The 24,835-nt window shown below is 35.0% G+C and overlaps 1 protein-coding gene, 1 long non-coding RNA gene and 2 pseudogenes across 4 annotated transcripts; 2 read left to right on the top strand and 2 right to left on the bottom strand.

Moving 5' to 3' along the window:
• Nucleotides 1-2,879: 2,879 nt before the first annotated feature.
• LOC121800102 lies at nt 2,880-4,526 on the bottom strand (annotated as a pseudogene).
• An 863-nt stretch (nt 4,527-5,389) lies between these two features.
• Nucleotides 5,390-9,649, top strand: LOC121799117. The gene is made up of 3 exons (XR_006050146.1): nt 5,390-6,063; nt 7,175-7,407; nt 9,175-9,649. It is a non-coding gene; the product is annotated as an uncharacterized LOC121799117 (long non-coding RNA).
• A 1,217-nt stretch (nt 9,650-10,866) lies between these two features.
• Nucleotides 10,867-15,552, bottom strand: LOC121798189 (annotated as a pseudogene).
• A 6,738-nt stretch (nt 15,553-22,290) lies between these two features.
• Nucleotides 22,291-24,603, top strand: LOC121801204. 3 transcript variants are annotated; one of them, XM_042200656.1, is made up of 4 exons: nt 22,291-22,411; nt 23,008-24,110; nt 24,231-24,289; nt 24,412-24,603. In XM_042200656.1, the coding sequence occupies exons 2-4, from the start codon at nt 23,011-23,013 to the stop codon at nt 24,483-24,485; spliced, it is 1,233 nt and encodes a 410-aa protein (XP_042056590.1). In that variant the 5' UTR covers nt 22,291-22,411; nt 23,008-23,010; the 3' UTR covers nt 24,486-24,603. The 3 variants fall into 3 exon arrangements, with proteins under 3 accessions (XP_042056590.1, XP_042056592.1, XP_042056591.1); XM_042200658.1 differs by having other exon boundaries at nt 24,231-24,327; XM_042200657.1 differs by having other exon boundaries at nt 22,347-22,411; nt 23,005-24,110.
• Nucleotides 24,604-24,835: the final 232 nt, after the last annotated feature.

Raw genomic sequence — 24,835 nt, 5'->3', positions numbered from 1 at the left:
GACAATCTAGAATATTAAATTAGAAATCCAAAATACTACTTTTAGTATCTAAAAGCAAAATTCATTTTCAAACATTCCACTATTATAATGTAGCAATTAGTTATGTTTTCCCCAACTAAGTCTTCTAAAATAAAAATCGGCCCTTTGGAGTACAAAAATTTGGCAAAAATCGCCCCAATTGATTAATTGATCTCTAATGTCACCTCTTAAACTTTCATTTCGTTCTATTTTTATTGTACGATTTCTCTCATATTTTTCCTCAATTTCCATTCCTACTTTTCTTTAAAAAGCAGTACCCCGTCCCATATTTGCACCTTTTTTTTTTATCTTAGCAGCATAAATTTAAATATAAATAATTAATGTAATTAAATTAGAAGTTTAGGACCATTCACTTTGCCTTTCTTTAAATATTATTTATATTTTGTGTGAGAGTGTAGGAACACATTTTAGTTATACAAAATCAAAATAAAGAGATTTAATTTTGTTAGATACACAGATTGATACTCTGTAATAATAATCACTATTCCCAATCCAATGGTAACAGTACATCAAAAATGATCATTTCTGACAAAACACATAAACACACGATTCAATCATTCTATTTGTGGCAAACACCAATCTAAGTAAAACCTTTCTAAAATGTTTTTCAATTTCACAAGTCAACCTAGAGTAAAAAAAAATCCTAATGCAAATTATTATTAATGATCATTATATTTTTATATATAATTAACTATAAATGTAATACTAAGTCTCAATAATTCAATCGATCAGCATAATATACAACAAAAATAAGAAAATGTGGTGATTCTTTCTTGATATATTTTGCATATTTTGGTTTAGAGACCTTTCATTCTTGGCAAGGTATGTTTCCTGATTTGTATTCAAATTGGAACAATAAGAGAAATAACAGCAGCATACGAGATACATCTCCACACTGAATCTTATGATAGGGGAACAAATAATATCTAGCAGAAATACAGAATAGACCACTGCAAGAATTGATTTTGCAAATTAAACAGAGTTGCTTGACCAGATAACATAACACTTAGTACTGGTTGTTGGACTATTTACTAATGTAACACTTTATTATTTTTTCTTTTGTGACAGCATAATAAGATATAACAAAAACAAAAATAAAATAATAAACTAAATAACAGATAAATGAACACAAAAGAACTCACATAAAATTTAATCATCTTTAATTATAAACACATTTATTTTGTATTACTAAATAATAAACCCAAAATAGCTATTCTTTTTTACTTCATAGTATTGCTGCTCTATTGAGACACATATACATATATTTATAAGAATAAAGATAATCTGTAGAGAAATGATAGTATGTTCTTACGTGAGCACTACTTGACAACTTTATATATCAGCATAGCTTTTGGGATATAAATTAAAATTTGACTACTATTAAATTTCATTAAGAGCCATTTACGATCATAAGATTTAATAATGCTCTTCGCTCTCCAGCCTTTGAAAATCATTGTCATTAAATTTTACTAATATAGATGGATTTAACCAAATATAATTGAGAGAATAGTAGAAAATAGACTTCTATATTGTTCTGCACACATGGCTCCTAATTTGATTTTGTGGCTATTGTTGTTATTTGAAAAATAATGATGCACTCTTCAAAATCATTGACAGCATACTTAGTATTCTCCAAAGTAATGATAAATTGAATTTCATTAGCTACATGAAATAATGATTTAACCAAATCTAACCAACTTTTTCTGCTATTAGCCCTAAAGTAATTTATTAATATTGGTAAGATTATTGTTTTACTCAGAGTTAGAGAAGATGTACGTAATAATTTTGAACAGTTAAGATTTTACTATTTTATTTCCATCTTTAACTTGAAATTATATGAATATAAAGTTTCGAAAATAGTTTGGCTGGAGTTTCAATATGTTTATCGAAGCAAGCAACTAATGGGATTTGTGATCAAATGGATTGAATTTGACTGAATTTTTCAAGGCCCTTTCTTTAAATTACTGTATAGGGGAGGATAGTAGTAAATGAATTTGTTGATAGTTTTGAAATTTTCACTGGAAAAATGATGAATCAACAATGGTTAGTATTGATAATTCTTCAGCAAAAGAAATGCTACATTCAATCTTGAAGTGTGCTTCAAATAAGTTCAAAAGACTTTACTTATTTATTCATTTATAAATTACTATTAAATACTACTAGAAAATAAAGCAAGATTCATAGTTAAAGCTAAACGAACTACATTTTCTCACCAATACCTGTATTAACAATAACTCGTATCCTTCGAAATCATTGATATGTGATGGATTTCTTCTATTTATCCTTCCATTGTAGGTAAACACATATTATAAAAAGGACTAATAACAACGCTGCGAAAATGCTTACAGATATAACAACTACATGACTAGGGGAGTTTGGATTAGCACTAGTTAATGTCGAATTCATCGACAACGCCCATGCACTACCGATACGACTATATTTAGCCAGAGATGGGGCGAGAAAGTGCAAAATAAGCATCGATATGTTGAGAGTCAATCGAATGAATTGCTTCATATTTCAAAATTAATTTTTACCATGTTGTGTGAAATGTCATGCTATTTATATGTGACTCGTAATTTATTATATCTTTTTATATATTTTTTGTGATATTGCTATAATAGCAAGATCACTGTCCGCATGCTGCTGATTATCCTTATTTTAATTTGTCATCCATGCTTTTTATTTCTAAAGAGCTTATCGCACAAAATTTCGTATTTATAAAATTTTGTGCGTCTTTTAGTTGTGGCTTTGAGAACTTCGTCTGTGTACCTTCAATTGTTCGCCGTCACCAAAATAGCCAGATTGTTATTTTACTACCATGAAGTTCAGAACACTGAGTGGAGATATACAGAAAACAAGTTGAAGCAAAATAGAAAATCGTTTAGGGAGATTTTTCCCTACCGGTTTGGAGTTAGACTACGACTTGTTGCTGCTATTGTTTGAGACTAAGATTTTTCCTTCTGCTGTTTTTTTGGGTCGTCAAATGAATACTTGAGAGTTGCTTTTGTGAGTATGTTTTCTACCATTGGAATTCTTGAAGAGGAAGAGGATAGCCGACTCATTTAGGGTCATCTAATGCAGAAACTCATGTAATCGACACAAACTTCCCACATCCACTATACAAGAAAGGCTACTGAATACTTTTGAGTTGCTTTTGTGAGTACGTTTTCTACCATTGGAATTCTTAGAGTTGAAAGATGAAATCATAAAACAGAGGTTCTTGATGTCGAATGCCTTAAGGTGACTGAAAAGGTTCACTAGCACACTTTATCAGGTTATTTTCTCGGACCCTTTAACTGAAAAGGCGACAAGCATACCCTCAGCCATCTCCCATCTCTCAGAAGCTGCATATATATTCGATAGAAGCATATAGTGATGAGAAAGCTCAGTTATGAACTCCAACACTTTTTCTGTCATATAAGTATCAGAGTAGGTTCTACATGCCCCCAGCAGCGACCCAAGGATCGCGTCATTTGGCTCCATAGGCATCCTCTTCACTAGATTAAAAGCATCCTCAAGCCTCCCTGCTCGTCCCAGAAGATCAACGAGACACCCATAATACTTCACACTGTGTTTCACTCTGTATCTCTCCATCTTCGAGAATGACTCCAATCCCTCTTCGACTAAACCTCCATGAGCACACCCTGATAGAGCAGAAAGGAATGTGATCTCATCGGGTCTCATGCTCGACTCCTCCACTCGATGGCCTCCCTGCATCTACACTATTCCAAGTTGCAGAGTTCTTTGCCAATGCCTCCTCAAACACCAGCCTAGCGTTTCCTAGATCTCCACATTTTGCATACATGTCAACCAACGAGTTAACAACGAACTCATTCAACTCAATCCTGCTTTTAAGAAGCCTCTCATGAATCTCTCTGCCAATATCCAACATCCCTGCTTGAGCAACACTTACAAGTGTGACCTCATCCGGTTCAGAACCATCTTCTTGCATCCTCGTAAAATCATCCATCACTTCACTAAACATACCATTATGTGCATATCCAGAAATCAACGAATTCCAGATCACCAAATTCATCAAACTCATCACGTCAAAAAGCTCTCTTGCTTTCGCCAACGCAGCTTCCACGTAACCATTCCACATGTACCCTCCAATCATCGCATTCCAAGAGATTGAATTTCTATCAGGCATTTCGTCGAACTAGGATCAAAATCGGTGAATCCATAACAATCGAAGCTTCCGAATTCAACTGTTTTATTAAGCACAAAAATTGCTTCAAATTCCTCTACAAAATTGAATCAACCACCAAAATAAGGGTAATAATCGATCTTTAGCTGGAATTTGGGGTTGGAGTGAAGCAGGGTTTCGAATTCTCGGAGAATCAATAAAAAAAATCAGAATGATTTTAACCCCAAAAACGGAATGATGAGTATACTTCAATTGGTAATATAGGGTTTATGTTATGAGAGATTTGGAATTGGGGAACAAATAGATTCTTGAATCTACACATCAAGGTGAAATTAGTATAGATTTTGGAGAGTGAAATTATGCTGTAGTATTATTGATCTCCCCTGATTATCTTGACACATTGACTTTATCTTGACACATTGACTTTATCTTGTCAAAATATTTAGAATAATTTGTGGGAATCGAGCCTGTCATTATTTTAATGTTTTTAAAAGCATTGTTTATATCTCTTAAACAATGACCATTTTTATTCCTTGTTGATTGAACTTTTACGTGTATAGAATTTGACTGAATTTTGTTAAAAAGCACTTTTATGTGTTTATAGGGGAAAAAGCACTTTCAAAAATATTATAACTGGGTGAGGTTTCAATGTTTTTGTCAAAGTAACTAATTTGAGTGAATTTTTAAAAGCCATTTCTAATATTTTTTTATATAGAAAATGACAATATTTATTAGTACTTGATTCAACTTTTACGTATATATAGAGGAGAATAGTAAACAAATTTATTTATAGTTTTGACAACTCACTTTAGAATAACTCTTAAGCAAAAGAAATGCTACGTTCGATACTTCGTTCTTGTGCAGTGCACTTCAAATAACTTAATATAAGACTTCCCTTATATGTTCATTTATAAATTACTATCAAATAGAGGAATTTGAAGCAATTTTTGTGCTTAATAAAACAGTTGAATTCGAAGCTTCGATTGTTATGGATTCAGTCAGATCAATCTCAGCGGGAAATGCAACACTTCTCCCACACTCACACACCACAACCTAAGAGCACACCAAAATAGCAATTTATAAAGACAAAATGTAGAAATTGAATGATATTGAAGTGATAATCAACGGATAAAGAAATGACAATACAATACAAATTGATTACGATAAACAAGATAGAAGTAACCAAGGTAAATGCTACGGATCCCCAAGCGCTCAGCGCACACAGTGACACAACACACATTTTTCAAGAATCCCGTTGAAGAAGAGAGTCTCTGCCATTTATACCCAATTTATTTCCCATTCTCTCCCCTTTGCATTTAGACCCTCAAATTTCATTCTCTCTCATTTCTGTTTAGGCTGACGGGGCCTTCAGCTGGCATATCAATTAAGTCAATTGAACTGAGCTTCTTTTCCCCTCTTTAATTTGTGACCGTAACACCATCGCTCTTCTCTTTGCATTCGCAGTCGAATCGCAACGAATCCCCAATCTCCAGCCGTCAGAATCACCATCTCCTCCTTCACCACCGACGCCGTCTCTTGTATCGCTGCCGTCCCCCCATCCGCCTCTGAGGAAGCCCCTAGCTCATAAAAGAAACGGAGATTTGGGCACACCGCCGCGAAAGGGGAAGGCGAATAAGGAGAAGAAAATCGGGTTGATGTTTGTGGGAGTTGCTTCGCTTTTGCAAGTTTGCATTGTGGCTTTCTAGCTAATCAGCAGAAGACAGCTCTTGAAAGCTCAAAATGGCTATCAAAGAAATTGAACTTGATTTCAAAAATCCAAATACTTGTATCTAAGTGGAGTATTTCATTCATTCTTCCTTTATTGATGGTGATTGCAATGCTGCTGAGGATGAAGAATTTGAAGAATTTCTGACTCGGTAAAATTTGATAGCCTTTTGTTGGATTTTCATTGATTTTGTATAAATAGAGCACAAAATTTCTAACTTTAGTTGTAACACATAGTAGTTAAAAAGGAATTGTCCTACCTATCCAACTCTAGAATCGAATACTACAAAGAACTCACTATTCACTCGAGTTTTTATTCATAATCAATGTGTAGGAAGAGGTGGCTGAGTGGCTCAAGGCGTAGCATTGTGATTGTTATGTAGGCTTTTGTTTATAGAGGGTTCGCGTGAGTTTGTTGATATCTACTGGATTATCATTAACAATATGTTGTTTAGCTGGAAACATATGTAACCATGTTTTGTGAATAGGTGAATTGAATAAAATCTGCTTAAGAAAGTCATGAAGAGGGCTTGTAGCTAGTGAGTCTTGTTGGATTGGCATACGTTGTTTGTTGTCAGTAGTGAAATATTTAGTATGAAGGGTGTGAACTCACGAAACCGGCTATTCTTTCAAAGGATAATTGTTGGTTAAACGAAATGCCATCAATTTACTTGTGGGGATCTTATATTAGGAAATTATCTATATATTTTTCACATGTCCTACTTTGAATATTTAAGAACATCCCAGGGAAAAAAATTATTTGTCCTTCTAGTAATGAACTGCAGAATGCATATTTCATATTGGCTTCTTGTATTTGAGATTGATGTTTTTGATAAGAGTTTTTAAGAATGCATATGCGTAGCAGTTGATGTGAGGGATGTACTTGTACTGACACATTGCATGTAGATTTGTTTGTTTTCTTTTAAAATTTCTTAATTAGTGTTTGTGGATTTTCTTCAACATTTGGCTACTTCTTGTTTGATCGTTTTCGCATTAGGCTGTTGGTATCTACCTTTTCTTTGACATGAACTTTTTATCCTCATAGGACGCTATTGAATGGGCTTGGTTTAGTCCAACAAATACTAGTTAAAATTGTGTCCATTTGAGGAATGGTTAAGTGCCTTAATACTCGAAGAGAAGATGATTTCGATTCCACTCTTACTGTGATTAAACTTTTTTCTCTCAAACACTATTTATATTATTTCACGTGATCAGTTTGTGCATCTGGGAAATAATATTTCTGTCCTTATTCTTATTAAACAGTCATGTAATCTAATGACGTCGGATGCTCCAGTGGTGCAGCTGCCCCTTCATTCTATGTAAAGTAACTTGCAAAAGTGGTGATCAAGAATGCTGAGATCACTCTTGTTTTCACCTGTAAAATGCTGCTGAGTAGCTGATCCCGGGCTAAGCCTTTCTATCACCAGTTCGGCTTTGGACCATGGTGGTGTAGCATAAAGAAGTGATTATTGTAGTGATTGAAACCAACAACTAAGGTGCGCATTTTCATGCTAACTCACTTGATACCAATAAATTGTTAGTTTTGGTTGAATTATTATCTATTTGTTCAAATCTTGAAAGCATAATGTATCCATGATTAAAAGTCTTAGTATTCTTTTGTTTCCTATTTTCAAACTTACTTTATATCCATTCAGTTTGTGCTTTTAAAATTTAGAAATGCTGAAAGCACAATAAGTACATAATGATTGAGTATATATATTTTGTCACATGAATCAAGAAAAGAAAAAGCAGATTGTTGGAGTGAAGTGATACATACATTATTCTTTGTCAAATTTTTCTTCTTTTCCTTTTTCTTTTATCTCAACCTATTTTATTAGGGGTAGGATTGTTAATGTACACAAAAGCAGGTAGATTGGAGTAAATAGTTCTATGAACGAGTGCATCGCATCGAGTCCGCTTTGACACAATCTTTAAATTTAATGTCTACAATTACAAAAAAAACTGGATTTTTGCCCCAAAAAAATCTGATGGCAACGCCATGAGTTCTGATGAATGTCAGTTTCTTCTCTATTAGAGGTGTTTCATAAATGTATGCGATCGAGTATAGTTCTACGAACGAATATGTTAGATACATTTTACTTGATTGGGACTGAATAAAAATATTTTTGGAAACTGGTACTATTTCTTTTCTCTTTTTTGCTTTTGGAAGGTGATGGCTGAGTAAGGACTAGTAAACGATAAGATTTTTTATATTACACCTAATGAAGAATATATTTCAGAACTCACTTCTATGAATGTGGACATTCTACTTTTATATATCCATTGAAACTTTATACTCGAAAATCAATCTGATCTATTCAGTTTGTGCTCTTTAAGAAAAAGAAATCCTCAAAGCACAAACATAATAATTGAGAAAAAAACATTTAGTCACATGCATCAAGAAAAGAATTATTCCTCACAGTGAAATTAGGCCCATCATTATGATAAAAGACAAGAGAATGCTAAAAAAAGGAGATTCTTTGAGTGAGATACTTTGTCGTTGTGATACAGTATTCTTTGCTGAGGCTGGATATTTTATATGATGGTGGTGATAAATGCTAGCTCTAAACTGTTTTAAATATAGGATATTTTGTTTGTCAGTTATTGTGAGAAGTTAATTAACAACAGATAATGAATTAGAAAGTAAAGTTGATTTCCTCGTCTGAGGAGGAGGAGAAGGAAAAGGAGGAGGAGGAGGAAGAGGAGGAGGAGGAGGTGGAGGAAGAGGAAGAGGAAGAGGAAGAGGAAGAGGAGGAGGAGGAGGAAGAGGAGGAAGAAGAGGAAGAGGAAGAGGAAGAGGAAGAGGAAGAGGAAGAGGAAGAGGATGAGGATGAGGATGAGGATGAGGAGGATGAAGAGGAGAAGGAAGACGAGGAGGATGAAGAGGAGGAAGAGGAAGAGGAAGAGGAAGAGGAAGAGGAAGAGGAAGAGGAAGAGGATGAGGATGAGGATGAGGATGAGGATGAGGAGGATGAAGAGGAGAAGGAAGAGGAGGAGAAGGAAGAGGAGGAGGAGAGAGAGATGTTTGATCATTGGATGCACAAGCATCCACTTACTTTGGTGGAAACTCAAAGAGGAAATCAATGTTATGGTTGTGAACAACCGTTTAGTAGTGGAGAGCAAGCTTATGGATGCAGCAAGAGATGTTGGGATTCAAAATTATTTGTTGGCGAAATAATTTGCTTCCTAGCTTTACGGTGTGTGCATTGTTTTTATTTTTTCATTTCATCCTGTTGATTTTTTGTTTTTGTTCCTGTTTGCAGATGTTGAAGAATTTTTCCAGCAATGTGGTCCTGGTAGGATTTCGGTTTGTACACTAATCAATTATTTTTTTTTGGTTCATTTTTAATTGCCGGTTTTGAATCGGTTTGGGTTGACCTTTTGATGCATATTTGTGTATTCGTTACTGTTTCCGTTCGTACGGAGTTTCATTTTGATGTTTTGGGTGAAGATTAATGTATCTGCAAATTGTGATTTTGAACCAGACTTAAACGCCAATTAAGTTATCATTGCCGATTTTCAGCTTATTTGTGCCTCACCTAACACCATCAAACTTTGTAACTCAGTGGCGTGGAGCCTTTAAAGCAGAGGGGAAACCCGGGTTCAAATTGTGTTTTTAGATTATTTTTTTTCTGTAAAAAATAAAGAAACGAAAAAACTGCATCACTCACAGAAACTACCAAAGCCGACACTGCTCTCGATGAGCCAAAACTCCAGCTGGTTTGATTCCATCAAAAACTGCATTACCAGCAGAAAACCTAAAGCCGCAATCTTGACGTACATCCGCAGCCGCTGCTGCTGCGGATGCATTGTGATCCCAGCTGTCCCATTAGTCCTAAAAGCCTGCGCTTCACTTTCTCTGCTTAATTTCGGGAAAGTTGTGCATTCTGAAATCTTGAAGTTGGGAGTTGAATGCAATGTGATGGTGGGGACCTCGTTGGTCGACATGTACGGCAAATGTCGTGACATAGCAAGTGTGCGACAACAGTTCGACGAACTAGTACTATTTTTAAACATGAGTATTTGGTTTGGAAAAAGCAACTCACAAAAATAGTACTAGTTCGAGTATTCAGTAGCTAAACGTAGTAAACATAGTATTTGGTTTGGAAAACTCGAACTAGTACTATTTTTAATTACATGGAGTAACATATAATGAGTGTTTTTTTATTCTGTAAACATTCATTTTCCATGACTTTATTCACGAGCACAGCCTTTGGAAAATAAATTAATTTAGAGAAAACACCAGACATAAATTGTGAAAATGGACTTCTATAGTTCCAAACACATGCTCCTAATTTGATTTTAGGCTATAGTTGTTATTTCAAAAATAATGATGCACATAGTATTTTCCAAAGCAATGATAAATTAAATTTCATTAAGCTTCATGAAATAATGATTTAACCAAATCTAATCAACTTTTTTGGCTATTAGCCCTAAAGTAATTAATATTCGTAAGATTATTGTTTTATTAAGAGAAGCTCTATATATGTCACACTGTGAACAGTTAAAAGATTGAACTATTTCATCTCCATCTTTATGTTGAAATTATTTGAATATAAAATTTCGAAAATAGTTTGGGTGGAGTAAAATTAATTTGCCAAAGCAACAAAAGTGAGCAATTAATGGGAGTTGTTTTTCAAAATGGATTGAATTAGACTAAATTTTTAAAACCCCTTTCTTTATATTTCTGTAATAAAATGACAATTTTTATTATGATTGAACTTTACCTTTATATATGGGAGAATAGTAAATAAATTTATGGTTTTGACATTTTATCATAACTGATAAAAGTTAAAATTTTATTATATTTAATTTCTGTTTAGATAGGCTAAAATCAAATATAGTACTAATGTCTAATAGATTACTTCCACAGACGTATCAATTACATTAGACTATATAATTAACAATGAAGTCATTAACAATATTAAAGAATCCAAAAATCCTGCCCAGAAAAAAAAAGAAACAAGAGTTCTCCTGCAGCATAAAATCTAAACCAAAGAATAGATCCCACGGAAGAACACTAAAACCATACTCATAATAATACAAATATCAGCTGCAGAGGGGAAATGAAACACATAATCCCCAAAGAAACACACACTGTTGTAGCAGCGATGAAATGTTATTACCTATCCAGTTACAAGACATGATACCTTAACCAGAATTTGCCCAGTACGCTGCTTCAAAAGCTCGATCACGCTGAAGCTGACGTCTCTCTTCGTACTTTACCTCTGCCATCGTGCACCTATGCAGCAGAATGGAATCCTCAATCACGATGCACCATCCTACTTTACAAAATGAAGCTGTGGAAGCCTATCATACATGTTAGCTTTATAGAGGTAGCTTGATCCTTTCGGACCACTTGAAGATGTCCGAGTACACCCGGTCACCTCCCAGCTCCTCCCCTGTAGCACCGGCAGCAACCCTCATAATGTCCTAGATCAAAGCAAAGTTTCCCATGATGTCAACGTGAGCACCACTCTGGGTTCCGCGGCCTTCGAGAAGAGTGGATGGAGGAGCATGATCGCACTCCCTTACATAAGTTTTCATTCCTGAAGGATTAAATCTGGTTTTTCCACGCCATGCTTTTGCGCTCATGTAGCCTGCACTTAAAACAGGCACAGTTTCGTCGCCATCAACGGTGAAAACACCATCTTTTACGCATCTATCTATATCTTCTTCAACTACGGACGTATCAATTTGAAATGGAATGTAGCAATCTGCAGCTGGGACCTGCTTGTACACATAAGCTCTTTCGGTTGGAATGCCAATTCCATACATAGAGAAGATCTCCATGTCAGGGGCATTTGGTAACCTGCGAGAAATGAGTGTTGTTAATGTTTTACTGAACACATATAAAATTGCGAGAAGAAGTAGTAGACATAGATCAGATTTTAGAAATAGCATACTCATTGGCTAACCTTGTTTCTAATGGATTTGACCAATATCTGTAGTGCGAATACTTGGGGTCGTCCAAGTTATCAGCAATACCATAGGAAAAATGAGCACTTCCACGCTCCATCATTTTTGGGGCAATATAGTTTAGCAGATCTAGTAAAATAAGCTTTATATTCAGCAACAGCTGTGATGCCACTAATACCCATGTCATGATACTCTGTCCACACATCTTCACAAGTATCGTTTGCAAAATTGTTGCCCTTTACAGCATCCTGCACAAAAACAACTTCATCACATCAATATAAGGTCTAGTAACAGTCCTTGGCACAATTGAAAAGACACATTCAACTGCGTCGCTAGGGTCAGAGATCGCACATGCACTTGGTGGGGGTTTCCGTCACTAACCCAATACATTCATTGAAAAGACACAATGTCGCTTAGAGAGGTTTTCAATTTAAAAAAAAAATTCAGAGGCAGGCATAGTAAGTTGAAAGAGATTGAGATATGAACAATGCCCACAGCATGACAGGAATTTCTCATGGCTCGGTTGCTGTCCTTTTGTAAATGTAAAGCACATTCACTTCGGCGCAATCAAAATTTGCTTTAACTAATCTTCACAAATAAACTGTTACGTAGCGTTGCTTGATAATTTAAGCTGTTGTCATGAAATCTTTACTTGGCCAGACATATTTATTCTTCCAATAATTTAAGCTGTTGTCATGAAATCTTTACTTGGACAGACATATTTATTCTTCCAGTCTCAAGAAACGTACCCAAGAATAGGTAAACTGTGAAACTGGTGGAGACTAAATTAGGCACTTCCCATAGTAGGACTAAGTTAGCATAATATAGACGAGCATGACATTGTAAAGTATCACTGAACAAAGCAAGAAACGTTACCCTAAAATCAATCCTCTGAATCTCAGAAGAATGTGCCTCAGCTACATCTTTCCCAAATGATATTATCCTTCCATAATGGGCAAATTTTACTTTCTGTTTAACATTTCCGTCTTCTGTACAGGTTAAGTCCTCGGGTTGGCTGGTATTATGTTTTCTTTTGCTTGCAGCATAACCCTGCTCCGGTGACCAATCAAGTCCACCCCAAATGGTATCTCCGCCTTTAGGTATCATGGACATTGTTGAATCCCATGTCCTAGTCATCTTCATTATGTGCTGCAAGGTTTGGATTCGGAATAGATCCTTATCCAGGACACCAGGAGCAACGGCCCTGAAGAGAACGACCAAATACCAGGTACCAGTAAGCACATGAACTAACCATAGAAAAGATGGGGTGGTTAACAATTTTAACATTAAAATTTTCACTGAAGCAAACAAGAAGTTCCATGTTCATAAATCTACCTGGCAACAGCTATATCTCTACCTTCTGCAGAGAAAAGCCCAGAAACAGCTTTAGGAACACCTAAAAATGGGCCCCCAATGTTCATCACAGCCTTTATATGTTTAGCACACCAATACGGTCCACCTCCTCCACCCATCGGAGCAGGTGCCTCCACCCATTTCATGAAATGGAGAAAGTATAGAACACCCATGGAATGTGGAATAATTACTGCCCTGTGTCCACTTGTAGCAACCATCAGTTCGATATTACTTTTTATTCGACTCAGTGCTCCATCACGAACCTGAAAAGTAAATAGGAGTATTTCATAAGAGAAGTGCATCAATAATCCAATTGTCTTGTGATTAAACCTCTCAAGATTGATAATGTTTAACATGTACTTCTGTGTTCTGGAATGAAAGCCTCCAATCATATGCAGCCATGTACATGGCTTTCTCTTCATACCCAATCCGAGCAAGATTAGCTATTAGAACTGCCCAAACAAAATATCCAGGAGCAAAGTAATCTGCAGCAACTAGGCCGGTTACAGGCCTGACTCTGACACCGGGAGGATCCAAGCCAGTTTCATTATCCAATGACATGTGCTCCACCCAACATAGTGGCCTACAAAAGAATTTAAACAAACTCATACTCCACAAGAGATGCAAGACAAATCTCTTGGTAGTGTTTTTACGAGTATAAATAACAATAAAAGTTGAGAACTCATATAAGAAGCAGGTCAATGATTGATAAGAATCTTTTGGGGAATGACTGATGTACTGATACTCAGATACCACACATTAGTGAACTAGAATTTTTTTTAAAAAGTTTATGAGATAATATACAAATTGAGAAAATGACTGCACCTCAGGTCATGTGTCTCAGTAGCATGAAAACATCTTACAGCAAACTCAAGAGTCTCAGACACACGCACACACACAAGCCAGCAGGCATCCACTGATCCACCAGAAAGTGGGGAGTGATACCACAACTAATTACAATACATGGTTAAATGTTCATTTAATAATCCTGCAAATTCAATCTTAACTCCTATGCAGATGAAGATCTAAACTATTGAACTTTTATCAACAGCCCCTACAGCTAATTACCACTATATGGGTCTTCTCTAATCAAGTATAAATTCTATTCACTCCAGTGTACTGGGATTGCTGCAATTTAATACTATACTGCATCAGTAACTAGCAAACTCATTGCACAATCATCACAAGTAAAGAAAGTTGTCATTGTTCTTACACTTAGTAACCACTTCAAGCCAATGGCAAGAAAATCTAGCTGGAAATTTTTAAATCACACAAAAACAAAAAACCAAAAAGTATTTTCCTGGCAAAAAATGAACATTAAATCGACCAACACACAGATTTGTTGCATTCTGCACAAACAAGCCTCTAAACATAGAAAATGAAAAACACATAGAAACCAATTTCCTAAATTCTAAATACTAGCATAACAACTAATCTAACTACTCCAATTTATGGAAAGAAGCTCAAATCCAGTAAATCTTTCTAATGGAGTATATCTTTCCTACTCTATCCCCCTCTTTAAAAAAACAACCAACAAATTCATCCACAAATTCACTTCATACCATAACAGGGAAGAAACTCCCAAAAAAATCATCAGCACAAAAAGACAAATCAACCGACAAAAAAGGCCAAATCAAATCTTCACCTCTTGTAAACTTCACCGAAAGTGCCTCCCCACAGCCTCTTCCTGAACAATCCTTCAGCACAGCTATGCCCCTCCCACAGCTCCAGCCCTCCCGTCACAATTCCGGGAACAAAAACCACCGGATGCTTCGCCCGCAGCCCCTCCTTCTTCAGTTTCACCCCCGGCGGGTCGGGCATTGGCCCTGTAATCGCCTCCGTCACGTACTGCAGGAACGAGGAAGGCATCATGTTGTACGAGAACAGCAGCGCCCACCACACCACGCAGACGCGCCCAATAAACCAGCAGCAATTGTCCAGGCACGACCATTTCCGCTGCTTCTTCGGCTTCCGGAGCTCCGGCCTCTTCTCCTCCGCGGCGGCGCGCCTCCGTCGCAGCGATGGCATCGCCAATCACTACGCTATGGCGGGAAAATCGACCCGATCGGAATTAGTAATTGTGTTTTTTTTTCCTTTGCGAATTAATTGGAATTTTTTGAGATAGTGATTAGTAAGTACCTAGCTGCTGCTTTACTAGGGAATAGCACCGGCGGCGGCGGAGGATTTGGTGGCGCGGGACGGAGTTTTAACGGTTGAACGATTCTGTTTAGTGTTTCGCCGTTTCAAGTGTTAATACTGTTTGAATAAGGAAATCAATTAATTTGAGAACAAGAAGGCAAGAGATGAAGTTGCGGCAAGAATAAAGAAGGAAATCAATTAATTAAAGAACAAGAAGGCAATAGATGAAATCAATCAAAGATTATGTAAAATCAAATAAAAAGGATATTAGTATAATTAGAATATATTTTCCATGTATAGCTAGAATTAGAGCCTATAAAAGGTGGTGTAACCATGGAGAGAATTAACCAAAGTCATTCACAATGTAGTTTTTAAAATTCTCCCGTCTTTTACTTTCTGCAATCATCTTTTATTTTCCGCATTTTACTTTTCAATATGGTATCAGAACAGGTTCGATCATTTGGATAGATCGTTGTCTCTAGAATAAAAAAAATGAAAACCCCATCATAAAAACATTAAGGAAGGAGGCAGCCAACTTTTCTGGGAAAGCGTTAGAGGAATTTGTGAGTATAGATCCAAGTTGGTGAATCTCACTAAGGTTACAGCCAAGTATTTTCAAAATCTGGTTTGGGCTCTAGAGAATAATCTTTCGGAAGTTGAGGGCTGCAACTCTGCCCAACGAGAAGTTCTTCACCAACAAAGTGACGGCATAGTAAGACCCAATGGAAACGGCGTCAGCTCTGTGCCAGCAGCAGCGAGCAGCGGTGGTAGCCAAGGCGATAACAACGGCGGCGGAACCCCAACAACGATGAGTAGACGTCGACGATGATGAGGCTGCTGCTCTAATAATGACAACCGTGGTGGAGATGGCAGCGGCGAGAAGCAAGGTTGGCTGAACAACGCTGGCAGCAGCGGCGTTTGCTCGCTGAGTGAAAGAGCTGTGGTGCTAGACGACCGAAGCGAACCACGCGAACGACGGTGTTGTGTCACCTCGAAATCGGTGGGAAAAACAGAGGCGGTGACCTCACAAGGCCCTTGATCTGGCGAATTGAAAAAAAAACCCATCACAAATCTATGATCTAGAGCGATAGCAGCCCCAATTACAAATCTGATCCAACTAAAACCATCACAAATTCAACTGTTGAATCTCTGGCTGAGGGGGAGAGAACAATCCCAGCCGGAGAATACATCGAGGTGAGAAGATGAAAGGCCAGTGGCCAACCCTGAGCAACTACGCCCGAAGAAGAAGGATGACTGTAGCCGAAGAGAAAACAACATCAGTCAAGATAAGAAGAATTTCATGGTTTGTCCGGCCGAGGGGAGAGGAAGAATGCGACCGAACAACTCCTCTCCAAATCTATGATGGTCGTGAAGGCCAAAGATGACCGATGATGAGAGGGCGAGAAAGCAGCAAAGGCGCTTAATTTGAATGATGTTTTCTCCAAATATCTGGAGATTAGCAATAATGCCAGCAAAGTCTTTAAGTTAGAGGCAAAGCAAGAGCAGGTAGTTGACTCGGAAGAAAAAGCTGCAAATGGTACAGCTCCTGAGGAAGTTAAAGGCAAGAAGAATAAGAAAAAGAGCAATGATGGCACTACAGTCAATGGAATCAAGAAAGACTGTCTAGAAAGAAAAGAAATGAAAATAATGGGCTCATAATTTGAGTTGGAATGGACCAAGAATGGTCCAAAGATGGCTCCTAGATACGAGCAAAAACTGTCTAGATTAGCTCCTCGACAAGAGTCAAAACTGTCTAAATTAGCTCCCCGACATGAGTCAAAACTGTCTGATGGCTCCTAGATACGAGCTAAAACTATCTAAGATGGCTCCTTGATATGAGTTAAAACTGTCAAAGATGACTCCTAGATACGAGCTAAAACTATCTAAGATGACTCCTTGATATGAGTTAAAACTGTCTAAGATGGCTCATTGATATGAGTTAAAACTATCTAAGATAGCTCCTAAATATGAGTAAAAACTGTTTAGACAAGCTCCTTGACACGAGTTAAAACTGCCAACAAAAAATTGAAGAGCTCCTTGACACGAGTTAAAACCGTCAACAAAAAATTGAAGAGCTCCTTGATAAGAGCCTAAACTTTCAATGAAGAAAAATTGAAGAACTCCTTGTAACGAGTTTAAAATTTCAATGATGAATGAAGAGCTCCTTGAAACGAGTCTAAACTTTCAATGAAGAAAAAATAACTCTTTGATACGAGTATAAATTATCAATGATGAACTGAAGAAGCTCTATGATACGAGCATAAACTGTCAAATGAAATTGAAGAACTCTTAAATACGAGTATAAACTATTTATCAAACTAAAGATCGTGCAAGTTAAGTGTCGAAAAACTCGATACTCAACTTGAGGGGGAGTGTTGGAATAAGGAAATCAATTAATTGGAGAACAAGAAGGCAAGAGATGAAGTTATGGCAAGAATAAAGAAGGAAATCAATTAATTGGAGAACAAGAAGGCAAAAGATGAAGTTATGACAAGAATAACGAAGGAAATCAATCAAAAATTATGTTAAATCAAATAAAAAGGATATTAGTATTATTAGAATATATTTTCCATGTATAGCTAGAATTAACCATGGAGAGAATTAACTAAAGTCATTCACAATGTAGTCTTTAAAGTTCTCCCGTCTTTTACTTTCTGCAATAATATTTTATTTTCCGCATTTTACTTTTCAACAAATACTGTAATCAATAAATCAATCTAGTGGAAGCTGCCACAATCTAGTCGAATTTATGGGTTTAATTACTGAATAAAACAAGAAAATAATTTTAAAAATTTGGTCGAAAAAATTGTGAAATTTAATATTGTAGCTGAATAAATGAAATTAATGAAGATTCAGAATATATGGTTTCATTCAAATTATAGTTAGTTGGACATTTATGAAGAGTATTAGATTTTATATTTTTACAGTCGAATTTTTAGTTTGTGAGAATAAATTTGATTTTTGCTGATAATTTAACAAATGTTAGTTCTAAAGAAAAATGTGAAGGTGATTTTTTTTATATCAGTCTAATTTAGCAATGATCGCAAATTATATTTGAGATTAATTATCTGACATAAATCTCTAACAATCGGATTCTTTTTTTTAGATCTATGACTTTTTATTTATTAATTGTTTGTTCTTGGCAAGAACTTCAAATCTTGATAACCCTGTATGACGTGGCACGTACATAAAATCAAATGGAGTAGTTTGGATTTTCAGTCTCACCTCGTATTTGTTTTTTGTTTTGTTTTTTGATTTTTTCAGTTAGTCAAGTTGAATTTTATATATTTGAATATTACAATTTACAGCTCCTTTTATGCTCTATGTATTCTAAAGTTTCTAGAAAATTGTTTTACTTTGCGTATCTTTTTTATTTTATTGCTTTCACAGATATATAAGAACGGTCGTTTTTGTTCATATGAGTAGTAATTTGAATTTATGTATTAATCACTTTAGCAAAAATTGTTTTTATTATTTATGTATTCTTGCTTTTATTATTTATATATAAAAATAATAAACCATGGAGTATATGTTTATAAGAACGGTCATTTTAATTTATAAGAATAGTAAATTTTATCTATAACAACAGTCACTTTTACAAAATACTAGTACTATGATTTTTGTATTTTTGCTTTTATTATTTATGTATAAAAATAATTGTTATTTCTTGAAGGCTGAAAGCTCATTAGAGGGACGGTTTGCGCACATCTTCTCTTTTTTAAATAGTGAGTCAAATGATTTCTAGTTCAATTTATTTTTTAAAACATGAATAATGATATTTGATTATATTGGAGTATTTGTTGTCTTAGGTGATATTGATGGCTGGCTATAGTAACTTGGTAGATTACTCCTTTTAATTAGGCATGCTTAACCGGTTCTCCGGTTCTCGGGTACCCGGTACCAGTACCGGAACCGGGAACCGGAAAAACCGGTTCCGGTTCGTATGCTTTCGAAAATTTCGGTTCCGGTTCTACCCGGAACCGAATAATATATCAATTTTAGATATTATAAATTTTAAATATAAATTAAAATAATAAACTAAGGATATTTCATTTGTTTATTATTGATAAAATATTTTTGATTATCCTATTAGCAAAAGTGATTACTTCCTTTGCAAAAAGAAAGTATTACTTTTTGTGATCAATCTTCAATCTTTCGCACCATTTATTAGATCAAAATTATTTGTTGATTCGCTCCTATTATGATAACTCAAAAATAATTGAATTTTAAAAAAAATAACTCATAATTAATTAAAAAAAAATTATTAAAAAAAATCAAGTTTAAAGTGAATGATTAAATGTATTAATATATCGATTTTTTTCTAAAATCAAAATAGAGTAATTAAGATTTTGGTCTTTTGAATATTATTGTCTTATTAGAATATTGGTTGTATACTCGTATTTTGTTGTGTATAGATTTTAATTTTTAGTGTAAGATTTTTTAGGAATTTATTAAATTATTGTTTTAGGTATTTAAATATTGGTTGATGCATATTGTTATCTTGTTGATTTGCATTTTTGTGTGTTTATTTGGACTTTTAGGTATTAATTATTTTAGGTATTTATTGAATTATAGTTTTTAGGTATTGGAATATTGGATGATGAATATTGTTATTTTGTTGATTTGTATTTATTTGAATTTTTCGGTATTAATTGTTATATTTCTATATGTTGAATTATTTAAAAAAAATTAAAATTGAAACTACAAATCGGTTCCGGTTCGGAACCGGAACCGACCGGTTCTTACCCGGCCGGTTCGGAACCGGAACCGGCCGGATCCGATTCCGGTTCCGGTTCCCAAATTTATGAAAATTTGAAACCGGGTACCCGGTCAACCGGACCGGGTAGAACCGGAACCGACCGAATAAGCATGCCTACTTTTAATGGAGCACTATCCAATAAACTCAGTCGCTTATAGAGCAAGTGCAACTACTACTAGTTATTAATTTTGCATAATAAATTACCCGTAATGAATAATTAATATTGTTTCAAGTTAATAAGTATCTTAGTTATGAGAAATCACATGATACATAATGATTTATATATTTCATAGGATTCGGATACATTAAAATATATTTTTAAATCTATTAATTTTATAAATTATAAGACATGTGTAATTAAAGACATCAATAAATTAAAACTCAATTATTTATTTGAAGTAATAGAGAAACAAATAAACCTACCTTTAATATAAAGTAGTATGGGTAATTAATGACATCAATAAATTTTGAGATATTAGAATTAACCCGATGTATATTACAAAACAAGTGTTAACATGAAAGGAAATGAGAGTGGTGATCAAGAATGATGCCTAAGTTTTAACATACTGTATTTCTCATTCACATGTAAATAATTAAAATTTTAATATAAAAAATTATGATTGCGGGCTCGGACCATTTTCCAAATTATAACTTGCAAGTCAAATGTTGGCCCATAATTAATTGGGCCCAATAATACAGGCCCAATTTAGCAACCAAAGTCCATGAATATTTATTTGGGATTAGTAAAATTACAATAATTTTATATTTGAAAATAGAGGAAACATCTTTTTTTGTCCACGAACTTTGACAAAGTATCATTTTAGGTCCGTGAACTTTGAAAATATCATTTGAGGTCTGTCAACTATAGGTTAATATCAATTGAAGTACTTTTTACTATTTCCAAGTTTTTCTGGACGAAAATACCCTCAATATCTTTAAGGGTATATATTTTTAATAAACTTATCATATACTCATATTTTTTATAAATATCTTTACTATATATTTTTGATGAATTTTCTAAATATAATTTGACCTTCAATATTATCACTTAATTTTATGACCTGCAAGAAAAGATCCTTATTCAATTTTTTATTATTAAAGAAAGGTTCTTTATTCAATTTTAAAATTCTTTAATATAAAAAATTGAAGAAGCAATTTTACTTGCATGTCACAAAATTAAGTGATAATATTGAAAGTCAAATTATATTTAGAAAATTCGTCAAAAATATATTGTAACGATATTTATAAAAAGTTTTGAGTATATGATAAGTTTATTAAAAATATATACCCTTTAAGGTATTGAGGGTGTTTTCGTCCAGAAAAAAACTTGGAAATAGTAAAAAAGTACTTCAAATGATATTAACTCATAGTTGATGGACCTCAAATGATATTTTCAAAGTTCACGGACCTAAAATGATACTTTGGCAAAGTTCGTGGACCAAAAAAGATGTTCCCTCTTGAAAATATTCAAATTATGTAGTCATATTTTTATTTAGGGATATTGGCGTCTAATATCATGGAACTTTCAAAAAATTGGATTGTCCCCACGAATTTTAAAGTTGACAAATAATATCACGAACTTACCCCGGGTTTGTTTTTAACCACGAATGAAAAATTTCATGTTATTTTAATAGATTGAAGAACAATTTTGGAGGGTGTGCTTCAAGAAAAACTATCTTCAAAAATTGAAAATTTGAAGCTCTCAGAATTGTTGTCCAGAAATTACGAAAAAAAATCTGTATCATAATATTATTTGTGTAATTTTTTTCATTCTTGGGAAAAAATAAATCCGGGGTAAAGTTCGTTGCCAATTTTAAAATTCGTGGAAAATATACAACTTTTTGAAAGTTTTATGATATTAGAGACCAATATCTCTTTTATCTAATATGTTGACTTTTTATGTACGTCATATTTTGTTGCATTTTATATAAAATGCAGGGACGAATTAATATGGGGACACTTTCGATATTTTTCTTCTAATATATAGCAAGTTATATTTTTTTTAATCACATCATATTTATCTGAATATTGTGGATTATTTTATAATATAATCTAGTTAAAATTCTATTGTTTTAATTTTTATTACTTAATAATATCAAATACAGTATATTCTAGTTAAAAATTATAATAATGAGAATAGGCAAAAGGATATACTCATTTATTGGCAAAATAGTTCTACGGCACTTATTGCAAAACGCGGTCGTATCCAGAGATCTCTACCCATATATATAGTACTATTATATATCTTCCCCATAACTCTCCTCCCCATTATTCTCCTCCCCATTAAACCCTAATCTTTGGACTCTCCATCGATCAGATCTCTTCCCCAGGCGCGTTCCATTCTAATTTTTATCTAATTTCCTTTTTATTTAATCCGCTACGGCAGTTCTTCATTTGCTTGGATTTCTATTTTGCTTGTATTTGTTCTTGGGGCTAATTGCCCGAATCTTATTTAGGGCTCATGATTAAGGAATTCTGTATATATGTTGAATTCGATTAAATTGCATGCGTATAGGCTTAAGTAATTTAAATTAGTGTAGTATAGTTTGGGGGTGAAACAAATCTCGAGTCATTTTGAAAAATGACCGAAAATTGTATCCTTGGGATTTTGTTTGTTATGTATTAGTCCGTTCAATTTGAGTTTTTTAAATTAATTAAGTTTCTACATTTGGACGATTCAGCGACTGACTAGCCTTTCATCATCTTCATTCGAGGGTTTTCTTCTTTTTATTTAATTTAATATCAAATGAATAGATTTAGGATTTAACATGCAATTCCTAGGGAAAATTTCATTGAACAACCCTAGTTTATGATGACTGGATCACATAGAAATTTACTAATTCATTGTTTATTGCCTTAGATAGATTACTATGATCATTAATGAATACGTGAATAAATAATATTTGTATTGGTTTTCATTCAGCAGCATATGGAGAGCGGTGGATTACACTTCACTTTGCTTACCCATAGCTCCAATATGGATATGGATTCGATAAACGGATTCTTTGATCAGACTCTGCGATATTGTACTTTCAGCGAGTCGGAGTTGGAGGATTGTATTGATCTATATCCTAAAATGTCTGAATTTCAAGGACTTTTAGTAAAAGACATTCCAATTCAATATGGAGTTTTCCGTGTCGATGGTACCTTGTTCATGGTCGGAGGTTGCCGTTTGGAGGATGATATCATAGCCTCGGAACCAACCAACTGGATGTGGTCTGTATCGCCACCACCTCCACATGTTGCTTCTCCAAATATGTGTTGGACTCGTTGCCCCACGGCTATGAATGTAAAGCGAATCATCTCCGTGCTAGTCCCATTACGCGATGGCAGGATATTCATCTGTGGGGGCACTGCTGATCTAGAAAGTTGGGCTGAGATCTATGACCCAGCGAAAGGCCTGTTCGAGGCTAGGAAATTATCTGATGATATTGGATATCCCCGGCCAAGTTCTTGCTTTCAGTGGACCGACGAACTGGTTGTGATATACTATCACTGTTGGGTTTACAGCAAAGAACTATTCTACTGCCCATGGTACAGCGGCGACTTAGGCGAAGATAAACAACATACAAAACCATCTCTCCTCTCGTACAACTTGCGGACAAAGGAGTGGGAAGTCATAGAAGAAAAGCTCCCTGAACCATTACCTCACTCATATAACAAGATGAAGAGGAACCTTGTCTATGTGGGGTGCGACACTCTATTCATTATCGACAGCACATATAATTGGTTCAGCTACAATCTGTCCTCCAAGGAGGTTGGGAAAGTCAAGTTTGAGGTTCAGAGTAAGGAGGATGTGGATGAGTATGACTATATATATGAGCTCGTGGTGGGAGCTGTCTACGCTGGCAATAATGTTAGTCAAAGTACAGGTTGGGTCATCTACATATTCCAGCTTGATATGGACATGTTCGAGACGTGTCTTCGATATTCCAAGGTTGAAGTTGTCCAATGCAAGGGCATGGACTACGTTGCTACAGTTCTGTCCAGTGGTCTCGTAACAGTCGGTTTTTTTTCCGATGTTGATATGTGAGCCCCTTATTCAATATGATCCATATGATTTGAATTGATTTTGGAATCTCTTAACTATAATCAGAGGTTCTTAAATTGTATCATTATCATATTGAAATGCTCGTTTTTTGTATGCAGCATTGTTGACCGTGAGATCGCAAAGAATGAAGTCAAGACTAATGCTCTGGCCGGCAAAGGTGAGTGAACAATCCAGCAATTGGAAATGGAAAACACGGTTTGTGTTGTGTTGAATAGTTTGCCTTGTTGTTTAGCTAACTCCGTTGGCATTATATTGAAATACTTGTTTTTTTGTATGTAGCATTGCTGCCGAAAAAGCGAGCACGAGAGTCGCTGTTGAAAGAGAAAGGAGAAGAGAAGATTGATGATGAGTGAATGAAGGGGAACTATAACTGCTTGTATTACGTTGAAATCTGTTGAATGAAAGCAACTAGATTTGCTTGGATTATGTGTTGAATGGCTTCTTTTTATACCCTTTGCTTTACTTTGCTAATTCATCCAATTCCAGTTTCCTTATTATAGCATAAGTATATTGAAATTTCAGATTTTGTTTTTCCAATGCGTAAAACTTCAATACAATGTTTGTGTTGTGTTGAATAGTTGCCTTGTTGTTTAGCTAACTAGGTTAAAAACGCCTTTGGCTCACTGGTTCTGCAGCTGCAGCTACTACCTGAACTGCTGTGCCAGAAGCAGTAACCGGACATGTTTCAATAGAGTTTGTGGCT

This window comes from Salvia splendens, chromosome 4 (assembly GCF_004379255.2).
Source record: "Salvia splendens isolate huo1 chromosome 4, SspV2, whole genome shotgun sequence".
In the NCBI taxonomy this organism is placed as follows: domain Eukaryota; kingdom Viridiplantae; phylum Streptophyta; class Magnoliopsida; order Lamiales; family Lamiaceae; genus Salvia; species Salvia splendens.
This window is presented reverse-complemented; position numbering and strand designations above follow the sequence as displayed.

Coding starts and splice junctions, on each gene's coding strand:
- LOC121801204 (XM_042200656.1), top strand. CDS start 23,011: ATGGAGAGCGGTGGATTACACTTCACTTTGCTTACCCATAGCTCCAAT. Junction 24,111..24,230: donor TTTTTTTCCGATGTTGATAT/GTGAGCCCCTTA, acceptor TTTTGTATGCAG/CATTGTTGACCGTGAGATCG. Junction 24,290..24,411: donor TAATGCTCTGGCCGGCAAAG/GTGAGTGAACAA, acceptor TTTTGTATGTAG/CATTGCTGCCGAAAAAGCGA.